The 14,059-nt window shown below is 28.6% G+C and overlaps 1 protein-coding gene and 1 long non-coding RNA gene across 3 annotated transcripts; both read left to right on the forward strand.

The window, feature by feature from the left end:
• The first annotated feature begins 981 nt into the window (after nt 1-981).
• LOC107892021 (cytochrome P450 CYP736A12) lies at nt 982-2,915 on the forward strand. Of its 2 annotated transcripts, none has more exons than XM_041101723.1 (2): nt 982-1,883; nt 1,970-2,915. In XM_041101723.1, exons 1-2 carry the CDS (start codon nt 1,185-1,187, stop codon nt 2,819-2,821), a joined length of 1,551 nt encoding a protein of 516 aa, XP_040957657.1. In that variant the 5' UTR covers nt 982-1,184; the 3' UTR covers nt 2,822-2,915. The 2 variants fall into 2 exon arrangements, with proteins under 2 accessions (XP_040957657.1, XP_016672477.1); XM_016816988.2 differs by having other exon boundaries at nt 1,979-2,915.
• Nucleotides 2,916-6,810: 3,895 nt separating this feature from the next.
• On the forward strand, nt 6,811-8,150 carry LOC107892984 (uncharacterized). Its single transcript, XR_001682685.2, has 2 exons — nt 6,811-7,488; nt 7,800-8,150. It is a non-coding gene; the product is annotated as an uncharacterized lncRNA (long non-coding RNA).
• The last annotated feature ends 5,909 nt before the right edge of the window (nt 8,151-14,059 follow it).

Consider the following 14,059-nt stretch of genomic DNA (forward strand, 5'->3'; position numbering starts at 1 on the left):
AAAAAAATTCTGCTAAGAGGTATTCTAGTCATTTTAGTTTTTTTTCCTTATGCTATTACAACATCATTCAATTCAACCAAATACAAGAATTCTATTACGCCTCTATTCCATTACATTCAACCAAACAATTGAATTACTATTACGTCTCTATTCCATTACACCTCTATTTCATTACAGCGAACCAAACATGACCTTAATGTAAAAAGTAATTTTTAAATAATAAATAGCACTAAACACTTAATTTTTAGGTTCAAAAATATTTTTCAAAAGTACTTATTTAATCAATCCATGAGCACTTTTTTTAACTTTTGGCTTTTGCCAAAATCACTTTCAACTCAACCCCCAACAATTATTTTTAATTTTTCCCTTGTAAACTGGTGTACACATTCCTTATTTTAAGATGCAAATATATCTCCATTTTTCATTTTCCTGGAACAAATTTGGCTATAGTAGAAGACTTTCCCATAGTACATATTTTGTGCTTATTCTTTGAAACAAAATTTATATTGTATCAAAATATTAATAATAAATTATTTTTATCATATTATGATATATATCATAATATTACTCAAAACATAATATATCATAATATTAACTAATTTTAATATCATTTAAATATATATTATTTACTTTGCAATATTATATTTAAAATAAATATTTTATATCTTCAAAAGTATTTTTTTAATAACAATATTATATAAACACTAAAATTTTAAATCAAAAATTTCAAAATCACTTTCACACCACACTTTTCAAGAGCAATAAAAAATTTAAGGCTAAGTATATTTTGGTGATGGTATAATAGCACTTATATCCTTGGTTTAGTGATGTGGGCTTTGGTTATTAATCCATTTAATCCATCAATTCTTGGTTCCCTTCAATTATGTCCCTATACTTTACATAATAACTTATCTAGTAAATTACTAGTAATTCCCTTATTAAAATCACGCGGTCCAACCTAATAAATTTGATTTTAAAACTGATGTTTCTTACTTCAACAAAAACCATTCCTTCCAATTACACTTTAACACTTGTTAATCGAGACTATTATTTTTATTATTATCACGAATTGGTTTGGCATTCCCGTCTTGGCTCCATACCTTTAGTTTCGTGTATAGTTTATACATACCCACCAACCCTAACCCACCGTAAAAGAAAAAAAAATACAAAGAGAGAGAAAGAAAATGTCTCCAACCTTAGCTTTAGTGTTTGCTCTCCTTGGAACTCTCTGTTCCTTCATCTACATCTTTCGCCCCACCAAATCCCGATCAAACCATAACAAAAATGGGCAGAAACTTCCTCCTGGTCCCCGCGCCCTACCCATAATCGGCAACCTCCATATGCTAGGAAAGCTTCCGCACCAAAATCTTCACCATCTAGCTAAAAGATATGGCCCCATAATGTCACTAAGGCTAGGCTGTGTACCAACAATAGTGGTATCATCACCTGAAGCAGCCGAACTATTCCTCAAAACTCATGACCTTGTATTTGCTAGCAGGCCTGGAATACAAGCCGGGGAGTACTTGTCTTATGGTTCCACGGGCATGGCTTTTACTCCGTACGGTTCCTATTGGCGAACTGTTCGGAAATGGTGCACGTTGCATCTCCTTAGTGCTTCAAAAGTTGAATATTTTGCCCCAGTAAGGAAAACGGAGCTAGGGTCGTTGGTTGAATCAGTAAAGGAGTCAGCGGCAGCGCGTGAGACGGTGAACCTTAGCGAGAAGGTCGGCGAGCTTATTGAAAAAATGATGTGTAAGATTATATTTGGACGATCCAATGATGATAGATTCAACTTGAGGTCACTAATTGATCAAACCATGCATCTCTCTGGAGCTTTCAATATATCAGATTTTGTGCCTTATCTTGCTCCACTTGACCTCCAGGTTTGTCTTTTTCCTTCTACCATTATCACTTTGGAATATAATTGTAATGATACATTAGTTTAAGAACTACTACTATATATTAATAACATCTCCAGGGATTAGGACGAAGGCTTAAGAGGGCGAGTGAGTTAGTTGATACAGTATTGGAGAAAATAATTGATGAACATATGCAAGGGACCGATGCCGAGGATCGAAAACCCCATAGGGATTTCGTTGATGTGATGATTTCCATGTTGAATCAACCAATGAACCCTCACGACAAAGATGAAACCTACATAATCAAGAGAAAAAACATCAAGGCAATACTATTGGATATGATTGCAGCTTCATTTGAAACATCAGCTGTAGCCATCATGTGGACATTTTCTGAAATTTTGAGGCATCCTCGAGTTATGGTTGCTCTTCAACATGAGTTGGAAACTGTGGTTGGAAGGAATAGACTTGTCGAAGAGTCGGACTTATCGAAACTAACGTATTTGGATATGGTTGTGAAAGAAGGTCTGAGATTGCATCCAGTTGCTCCATTCCTAGTTCCACATGAATCCTTAGAAGATATTGTCATTAATGGATATTTCATACCGAAGAAATCACGGATCTTAGTGAATATCTGGTCAATGGGTCGAGACCGGAATATATGGTCTGAAAATGCAGAAGAATTCTTTCCGGAAAGATTCATTAATAATAACATAGATCTTCGTGGACATGATTTCCGGCTCATCCCATTCGGATCAGGTCGTAGAGGTTGCCCTGGAATGCATTTAGCGCTAATCAACGTGAGTCTAATTTTAGCTCAATTAGTCCATTGCTTTAATTGGGAGTTACCTGATGGAATGTTGCCCGACGAACTAAACATGACTGAAATCTTTGGTCTTTCATTGCCAAGGGCTACTCATTTGCTTGCAAAGCCAACTTACCGTTTACTTGGTTTAGCAACCTAAATAATAGCAGATAAGATCAAAATTTGTGTTGGTGTGGTAATATTGGAATAAGTTGTCGCTTTAAATGAGATTTTAAGAAATTTAAGTTTTCATATTTTATTTTCTTGATACAATCTTTTACTTATAAATTCTTTTAAACCATTAAGTAAGAAGAAAATATTTGTTTATGCGTGCTTGAGCTAATGTACTCTTAATTGTTACATAAAAATGAGAGTGTCAATCAAGTTTTAGTCCACTTTAAATAACATTTTGACTGTACTTTGTCATTGTTATATTTTATCATTATTATTTAAATAAGAAAAATTATCTCATATATGTTTAAGGAGTTTTTTGGACTCTATAAGCGGATTTAGGGTGTAATAACTTACTTGTGGAGTTTAAAAATAAAAAAATAATAATATATAAATAAATATGTCACTTGTTACACCCTCAACTCAATTGTAGAGTTTATATAACTCCATAGGCGAATGTATCAAATAATTACCTTTAAATACATATATACTATTTATATTTAGAATTTGGGATAAATATTAAAATTATACATGAATTTTGATACAATTTGTACTTAACGAAAAATTATGTCACATAAATAATGGGTTAGTGAAATGTAAAAATTAACCCAAAATTAAAATTTAATTATATCAATACATCAAATTAAAATTAATGTATAACGTTACAAATTATATCAAACTCCATCTATAATATTGATAGTTATGTTTTACAAATTTTATTATACTTATAACTAAAGAAACAATTAAACTCTTTAATTTTGTATTAAAAAAGGGCTTTTTTACCTAAATAATATAATAAATAAAATTAATTACTGAAATGATATGCCCAGTTTTTACTTATAAAAGCCATTTATTTTAATATTAAAGTAAATATATTTTACCCAAAGTAAAGCTATTTAAAAAAATATAAACTAATTCAAATTTTATGTTGATGTGAATTTGATGAGAATACTTTATTAAAAAAAAATAAAAATTTTAAATTTCTTGAGAGTGCTTATATACTTGATATTCTTAACTACTCTTTTGAAAATTTTTATTACTTTTTGAGATTTTATGTTGATGTTAAAGTGTATATAATTTTTATTGCATCAACAAAAAAATAAGATAAGAGCTTGAAATTCAAAAAAATATATATTTACTTTAATATTAAAATAAAAGGCTTTTATGAGTAAAAACTATAAGTTAAGGGCTTATTTAACTACAAAAAATAGATTAAGGGCTTGTTTAAATATAATATAGTGAATTGAAGTAGAATAAAAATAATAATAAATAATGAGGCCTTACAAGGAAATTAACCATATTTAAAGTTTGGTGCCGCCACACTGTGAGGCGGCACTTTTTTTTTTTAGCAACAATTGTAAATAGAAAAAATTGCATAATAGGTCTCTGAATACTTTAGATCATTACATTTCAGCACCAATAAAATTATATTATTTTCATAAATAATCTTATGTGCATACCATTTTAGTTATTAATTTTATTTTTTATATTATTTAGATAAAAAAGCCTAAAAAAAAAAGGCTTTTATCTAATATATTTTTACATAAATTAATTTTTAACGGAAAATGTGCGACGTGAGCCATGTGATGGATGTTAACGTTTAAAGTTTAAATATATAGAATAATAATATATTTTTTTATCAACGAAACGTGGTGTCGAATTTCAATGCGAAATTAGAAAATAACACATGGCAGACCATCACTGACACGTTTGTTTTTTTTGGAATTTATGGTAGTTTTTTAAAGGTTAAATTTTTTTTGGGGTTGAATTTGGTAATATTTTTCAATTCAGGCCTATATTTTTTTATTCAAGGCTTTGAATTTGATATTTTTTTCACATGGGCTTAAATTCTTTTTATTAAAGTTAAGCCTTAAACTTGACAATTGTTTCTAATTGGAATTTTAATTTTTTGTGAGAACAATTGTCAAGTTCATATCCTAATATTGGAACAATTACTAAGTTTAAGGACTATTTTTGACAAAAATAAAAAAAGAGTTCAAGCCCCAATGTAGGAACAATTGTCTAGTTTAGACCCCCACGTGAGAATTGTCAAGTTTATGGCCTAAGTTGAATAAAAAAAGAGTTTAGGCCTCAATAGGAAAAAAGTTGTCAAGTTACAATTAGGGGATCACAATTAGGGGATTCTTACATTCGACCTCCACCAGAAAAAAATATTCGGCTAATAGAGGACATCACAATTAGGGGATTCTTACATTCGACCTCCACCAAAAAAGACCACAAATCACAATCGGATAGTTACAATTAGGGCACAAATACATTCGGTTATCACCATACACACTGATCATGTATGGTTAGGACACACACCAGATTGCTCCGGAAATGTCGACACTACATCAACAGTTTAAGCTCTACACATGACAACAACCTGACCTCATTAGTAACCACCCCACAACCCGACCTAAGGCATTCGACCCTTGCTCTCTCTTAGAGAAATCGACCAAAGTATGGGGAATATAACTCAGCCCTTGAAATTAGGGCATTTGGTTACTTATTGTAACCCCCAAAATTATTTAATTTCTCTGTTTGTATTTGTGTAAAGTGATTAATTTGGTTTAGTGGTTAAGAGTTTTAGGTGTGTGATTGAGATCTTGTATTCAAATCTTTTTTCTTGAATTTTGGATATTTTCCATGAGTTATTGGTAAGAATGAGTTTATAATTGGTTTAGTGGTAAGGTTTTAGTTTACCCTTAGATTATAAGTTTAAATCCTGTGTCTTCACAAATTTAATAGTATTTTTATTTTAATATTATTGGAAATGAAATAAAAAAATGAGAATATTAACCTTTTATTTTAAAATTTTAAAATTTGATAATAATTAAAAATTTTAAATGAATACACATTCTAGAAAACGTGTGTTCGCAAATTTAATTTTTTGGATATAATAATTGAGATAACTCAATACATTTCATTTTAGGTATTTTTTGAATTTAATTATTTTAATAAGAGAAAATATTATATGATATATAATTGACAAATACAAGTTTTTTTAAAGAAGACGGAAAATAATTGTTGACACCATTTTTTTGACAAAATGGGGTCGACTTGGGTTTTGAAAAAATGAAATCGAATGTGGGAGTCGCCACCGATCCTTTTTGATGAGGTGTGATCAGGCCACCTTGAAAAGTGGTTATTTTTAATAAACAATTTAATTTTATTAAAACAACGATTTTGGTCCACGAAATTTAGAAAAACGGGTTTGAGAATCGGTTACGTGAATATAATTATAAAAATACAAAAGGGTATATGTATATATATGAAAATTAAAAATATGTATATAAAGATATATAGATAAATAAGATATAAAGTATATAGATATGAAAATTACAAATAAAGATATATATATAATAAGATATGAAATATATATATGAAAATTAAAAATGTATATAAGTGCGTAGATATGTATGTAAGTTATAAAATGATAAAAAGAAATGTGTATATACGTAAAAATAAAAAATAAAAATAAGAAGAATATGTGTATATATATTTAAAATTATGAAATATAAAATGTGCAAGTGTGTATATGTATATATATGTATACATATAAAGTATAAATAATATATATAAGTATGTATATATATATGGAAAAAAAATTATAGACGTATATATATATATATTATAAAAAAAATGTATGATGGATATAGATATATATATGAATATATAACAAAACGTATGTATGTAAATATAAGCTATAAAAAAACGTTTATAAAGAGATATATATATATACAATAAGATATATAGATATATATAATAAGATATAAAGATATATATAAATAGTTATAATAGTAATAATAATAGGAAAAATATATTTAAATTTAAATAAGTAAATATAAAATAAAAATATAACAATAATAATATAAAACTAATGGTATAATATAATAGTAGTAACAAGATTAAAATAATTAATTTAATAATAAAAATAGCTAAAACAACAAAACAAGATTAAATTGAAAATAAACAAAATCTTAGGGGGCGAAATCAAAAATGAAAAGACAAAGAAACGGATTAAATCACGACACGCGCAACAGGAGGAGGGCCTGAAAGGCAATATTTCCCCATTGATGAAACGGTGCTGTTCTAGCAGGCCCATGCGCATGGTCTCCGGACCAGATTGAAACAGCAGCCAAAATTTTGTGGCCAAAATCAGGAAAAACAAAAGACCACATTGAAACAAGGTGCAAAGGCGGAGGGATCTATTGCGCAAATAGACCCTCAGGAGAAAAACACGCAGATCCTCTAGATAACTGGGTCAGGTCGGGTCGGCCTCCCCAAAACGACGCCATTTTGGCGTCTAGGGAGGCCAAGCTAAACGGCGCCGTTTAATAACCCTTACTTAAAGCAAATTTTCTAAAAAAAAAAAAACATTTTTAGGGTTTGTTTAAAAAAAACTGCAGAGAAATAAAAAAAAACTCTTTTCTCAACTCCTCGTCGTCGGCCGAATGGGCCACCGTCGGGCTCGCCGTAAGCGGAGGTTAGGAGGCCAGAAGTCATTTTTTCGAACCACTCTTCAAGGGCCAACTAAAGACCGAGCCTTCATGGCCTAAGGGCCGTGGGAAGAGACTCCAAACGCCGCCTTCCCTGTCCGACTTCGGTGACCTGAAGAAGGACTCCGATGATGACGCTTGCGAGGCGGTTCAGGTAAGTTTCCTTTCCAGGTTTCTTATTATTTTGTTAATTTAAACAAAAGTAAAACAAAACAACACTAAGAAAAAAAATAAAAACGAAGAACCTAGAAAGTGAAAGGAACAAATCACCTTAAATGCTTTTTTTTTAATTTCATAAAATGTTCGTCCAAAAAGGAATAAGAAGTTCTTCTTTACAGCACATTCGACTTTAACCGAAAGAAAAGAAGAAAAATAAAAGAAAAAATCCCTCCTTATTTTTACATTGTATTTCGGCTTTTATAGCCCTTGTTCTTGCTGTTGGTGCTGATCTTGACTTGTTTGCAGGTGCAAGTGGAGTGGTAGAGCAGGTGGAGTTGGTGGCAGAGCAGGTGGCGTGGCGGTGGCAGAGCAGGTGGCGCAGCGGTGGCAAAGGTTAGGAGGCTAGAGTTTCTACCCCCTTTTTTTTACTGAAGATTAGATTAGGTTTTGGGCTTATTGGGCCACTAGAGTTTTAGGCTTTGTAATTGTAAAATTGGGCTAGGGTATTTGGGTTAAATTTTGTTGTAAATGGACTCTTTTGTTTATTAGTTTTTAGGCCCGGGCCAAAATTGGCTATACAATAATCATTTAATAAAATAAATGTAATACCTCAAAATTTTCAGTATAGTAAATAACATTGTTCCAAGAATTAGTGAATACAAAATTAGTGAGAAGAATCGAGAATACAAAATTATGAAAAAACGAAGAAAAAATACGAAGACATAAAGTACAAATATTTTATGAATAAATATTTTGAACTTTTTTTTGCAAAAGATTGTATATTCCTTTTTTTTAATGAAAGATAAATTGTGAACAACTTTTTCTTCTTCTTCTAATTATTATATCTTAAAAACAAAATATAACATGTTCAAAAAAGTAAAATTGGCTTTATTATTATTATTATTATTATTATTATTATTATTATAGTTGCATGTCTGCGATAAGGAAAATAAATAAATTTTATATATATTTGTAAAGTTGGAAAAATAGAGTTGAGCTCGAAAAGGGTTGAGATTATAATAGATTTGAGCTTAAAAAAGTTTGATCTCAAAAAAATTTTAGTTCGATAAAATCTGAGCTTAAGCAAATTTGAGTTTATGGAATTCGAGTTTGAAATCGATATGGTCCGAACTCAAGATAAATTTAACTCAAAACTCAAATTCATAACTGAACAATCATAATACAGATTAATAATTAATATATTTTCATGTTATTACTTAAAATAAAAATAATTAATTTTTATTTTATGAAAATTTATTCATAGGCATCACATATTTATATTGAAATTCTATTAATAGGAAAAGTAATTGATAATAAATTTTTATGTTAAATTATAAATCGAAACAATTTTTTAAAATATTAATTTAATATAAAATATTTTTAATTCTATAACTATATGTATAATAAATACTAGAAATTTTATCACACATGTATGTGTGTGAAAATCACGTATTTAAAACACAAATGTGAGTTTAAAAAGGAACAATGAAAACTATGATTTGAAACTAATTAATAATAACACATGAATTATGCACAATATTAAAACAAAAAACTTAAACTAAATTGTGAGTAAAATGAAATTTAAACACAAAAACACATCAGATTAAGAATACTATATGAATATAATTGTTTATCAATGTTTTGTCATTAATCATGAGTTTGTGTTATGTTCATTTATGGCACTAACCCAATCAAATATATAAAAACTTAGAATACAAATATACTTATTAAAATTTCAAGTAAAAACTAAAAATTGCTTTAGTTCAAACCATAAATGAAAAAGTTTTATATGTATGGTGTCCCTAGTTCAAATCTCATTATGGATAAATTTTTATTAATTTATAAAAATATAAAAAATGAAAATACCCACATAATCATATAACTTACTTTTCAAATGAAATGATATTTTAGTGATTCCCTAACTAAGTTGGGACCCGGTTGATGGGTAACACCAACTCAGTCAAATGCTTAATAAATAGTATAGATATATACAACTAATGAGATAATAAATTGTGCACTTAAAATAAAAACATATAAAAATATTAAAATGAAGCTTTAGTTTAGTGGTAAATTTAAGATTTTATTAATTCAGTTGGTGTGAGTTCAAATTCCATCATATGCATATTTTTATTTGTTTTTATTAAAATAAAAAGACTAAACTACCCTTAAATAATACAACTTATTTTAATTTCAGAATGATATTTTCATAATTTCTCTAACAGAGTCGGGACCCAATTGATGGGTGACATCAACTCAGTAAAAGGCTTAATAAAAAATATAGATATAAAATTAATAACTATTAAAATTTATAGTGTATAACTATTACTAAAACTGTTAATACATATATAACTAATATTCTATTTCATGATATAGCATTAATACATAATATAATAGAAGGGTTAACTTTTAGATGTACGAAAAGTATAGAGAATTAGAGCATATTTCAACCAACATAATAATAAATAATAATATATTATAATAATTAATATATTATGTATTACTCTATTATTATAGTATGTGATCGAGTAGTATATAATGAAATAATATATTTTATAAGTATTAATATATATAACTATTATTATATTATAGATTATAATAAAAGGTATAGCATCAATAGTTATATTATTAAAATAAATGTTTATAATTATAACTAGCAATACATAAAATATTATTAAAAATTTAATATTTTAATAAAATATTATCTTTATTGAATTTGATTTTAAATTGGGGTTTAACTTTTACAAATTATATTTGGGTATTTTGCTTAATTTCTTTCTATTTTAGACTTTAGATTTGGGCTATAATTAGTTTAGTAATGTGTATATTATTTGGATTTGGGCTTAGTATAATATATTTGCATTTTGGAATAAATATTTTTTGATTAATTGGAATAAATATTTCAAAATATGAGTATTAGGTTTATAATTTAATAAGAAAGATAAAAAGTTATTCAATTATCAATATAATATAATAATAAACAATAAAATATATTTTTCGTTAATTCATATAGTATCATTAATAATAAATTTTACATACAATAACACTTTAATTAATTATTTTATATAAAAGAACTCTATTAAATATTTATATAATTTATACTTTTTTATAAGGTAAATTTGGATTGCATTTTCATCGTATAAAAATAAAATGAACTATTACATTCGAATTAAAATATTTATAACTGATAAAATTCAAAACAATTTGAATTCGTTAGAGCCTGCTTAGCTCAATTTAAGCCCGAATCTAAAAAATCCGAGCCTGTAGTAGATCATACACTCGAACTGATTCGAGCCTAAAAAAATTTGAGTCCAGATAAATCCTAGTTCGAAGTAAACTCAATCTGAACTTGCCTGAGCTTATCCGTTTGCCAACTCTATATATTTCTAACTGGGGTAGGGGAGAGCCAAAAGGGAAGTTAATTCCCTTCCCCAAGTCGCTCGGCCAAATGGCCATTTTCATTTTTTCCCTACTTTCTCCCTAAATCAAACTAAATTGCAATACTTGATTCCTCACTGAAAAACTTGATTCTTGTACTATACTTTAGATTTCATTTTAGCCCATCTACTTAAAGTTGAGTAAATTAGCCACCTGAAATGAAAGTACAAATATGGTGTAGCGTGTACAATTAACATCATTAGAGATTTAATGTTTAAGTGATTAAAATGAAAACACCTTAAAAATTGGGTGACCAACTAGATAGTTTATCCAAATTATTTTAAAAAACTATAAAAATTATAAACAAAATTTATAAATATTATAAAACTATAAAATTGTATTAAAAATAAAAAATACTTGCCCATTAAAACCTAATGGTTATAAGATTTAAAAAAAAAAATTGACCCCTATGCTTTTATTGGGTCCGTATTTTTATTTTTAATAAAATATTTATAATTTTAAAAATTTTATAACCTTTTTTATTTTATTTATGATCTTTTTAATAATTTTTAAATTTTATAACTAATAGAATTAAAAAAATAAATTTAAATCTTTAATATTTAATTTATAAGGGACATATCCAATTAGGTAATAAAATAACAATATAAAACTTACGAGTCCCACCTCTCAAGCCCCACAACATAGCAATATAAAGCTTACCACACTCCCTCCTCTCAACTCCCATCGTCTCTTTTCTGGAGCTAAAATGGCATCTTCAATCCCAACATATGCCTTTCTCTTAGCCTTCTTCGCAACTCTGATTTCTTTATTTTTCATCACCTCGCTGCCAAAACAGAAGTTTAAAAATGGAAAGAATCTTCCCCCCGGACCCAAGACCCTACCAATTATCGACAACCTCTACATGCTAGGCCAGCTACCACACCGAAGCCTTAGCAACTTAGCAAAAAAATATGGGTCAATAATGTCAATAAGGCTAGGCAATGTCCCAACAATTGTGGTGTCATCACCTGAAGCGGCAAAGCTATTTCTAGAGACCCACGATGTTGTTTTCGCCAGTAGGCCAAAACTCCAATTTGCTGATTACGTCTCCTATGGTAACAAAGGCTTGGTTTTTGCACCATACGGGTCATACTGGCGCACAGTGAGGAAATGGTGCACCCTGCAACTTCTTAGTTCATCGAAAGTAGAATTGTTCGAGCGGATTAGGAGGAGGGAGGTGGAGTCGTTGGCGGATCAGATAAATAGGGTACGTAGTGGCAAGTGGCCAAGTGGTGGATCTTAGTGCCAAGGTAATTGAATTGATGGAGGATATCATGTATATAGAATGATCATAGGCCGAAGTAAAGATGATAAATTCGACTTGAAACTGCTTATTCAAGAGAGCCTCAAGTTATCGAGACATTTCAACATAGCAGATTATGTGACGTTCCTTGCTCCACTTGATCTTCAGGTATATCTATTCATTTGTCTTCTATATGTATACCATAATTTTCATCTTGTAGATTATCACATTAAAATTAAAATTGAAGATCAAGTTCTATATAGTTTCAGAGAAGTTAATTTTTCCTTAATTGATTAGCGACCTAGGTGGATTTGAAAAAAATAGTAACAAATTAATTAATGATGAAAACCTAATATTATTATACAACCGCCAGTAACCGATTCCCGACTCTTTATCTATTAGTTTTCAACTAGTTTGGCATTGGGTTAAAATTTTTTTAGCTAATTTTTCATATATTTTAAATTTAATCTTCATATTTTTAATTTTTAGAATTTAGTCTCTCTCGTTTTTTTGTAATCTAAAAATCCAAGTCTAACTGTTAATACATTTAAAACTTTTATGTTAAATTTGATTATATGTCATATTGATTTTTTTTAAATACTTGGTAGCCATTAACAAAAAAGAAAAAAAGAAAAAAACAAGACATTGCAATGGACTAAATTTAACAAAAATATTTAACGATGTTAACAACTCTTGATGTTCAGATTAGCATTTTTATTAGAATAATATATTTAGAATAATTAATGACATTGTAAAAGTTGAGTTACCAAATTATGTTAAAATTAAAGGATAGAGATTAATCTCAAACTTGAGTGTAATATAAGGGCTGAAATTGAAATCTGGTCATTGTTAAATAATCTTAAAAAACAAGTGGAGGGATCAAAAGTAAAATTTAACAATTATCTTATAATATAAAAAAAAGATCTAGTACTAATTAAGCATTTAGGTTAAAAAGTACTTTTGAAAAATGTTGTGGAAAAATATTTTCGAGAAGTGACTTATAAAAGTTTGACAGTATGTATTATTGTTATCAAAAAGTACTTTTGAAAAAGAGAGAGTCTATTTTAGATATATCTCTATTTTAGACATGTATCGTAAAGTACAAGATATGCTAGACTTCTTTAATAAGAATGAGAAATTAATTTCAGCCAAAAACACATTTACAAAAGCAAAAGGCTAAACTTTTTAATTTTTTTGGCTCGACTTAAAATCTAAAGACATAAATTAGTTTGGAAAGCTACTTGTTTACCACTACTGTTGATTTGAAATCATGATTTGGATTGAAAAACACTTTTTAATCTCTGTCGAAACCACTTTTTGAAAACAAAAATTAGTTGTCGACTTAAAAATGAAAATTGGAGTCCCCACCAATCTTTTATTGAAGTGTGATTGGATCACCTAAAAAATGATCTTGGTCTACGAGTTTTAGAAAAAAACGGGTTCGGGAGTCAGTTACGTACGAGGAAGGATTAGTACCCTCGTAACGCCCAAAACTGGTACCAAATTAATTATTTAATGTCTTAAGGTCAAATGAAAAAGATTTGAAAACACGATTCTTTCTAAAAGAAAATTTGAATAAATTGACTCGGATGATAAGACCCTCTTATTTTGAAGAAATAAAATGTTACACCCAGTGAGTTAGGGTGCAGCATTTCTAATTCTCGAAACTAAGTTTGTCTTTTGACTTTTAAAATTCTTGCATCTAAGTTTGAGAAGGATGTTCGGTTATTTAGGTCAAATGAAAAAAATCAGAACCCAGTAAGTCAGGGTTCAATTTCTCAAAATTCTAAAATATTGAATATTGCCTTTATTTTTAGAAATCCTTAACTCAAGGTAACAAAATGTCATATCCAGCGAGTTACGACACAACATTTTGAAATCCCGAGAA

This window comes from Gossypium hirsutum, chromosome D09 (assembly GCF_007990345.1).
Source record: "Gossypium hirsutum isolate 1008001.06 chromosome D09, Gossypium_hirsutum_v2.1, whole genome shotgun sequence".
Classification (NCBI taxonomy): domain Eukaryota; kingdom Viridiplantae; phylum Streptophyta; class Magnoliopsida; order Malvales; family Malvaceae; genus Gossypium; species Gossypium hirsutum.

Coding starts and splice junctions, on each gene's coding strand:
- LOC107892021 (XM_041101723.1), top strand. CDS start 1,185: ATGTCTCCAACCTTAGCTTTAGTGTTTGCTCTCCTTGGAACTCTCTGT. Junction 1,884..1,969: donor TTGCTCCACTTGACCTCCAG/GTTTGTCTTTTT, acceptor ATATATTAATAA/CATCTCCAGGGATTAGGACG.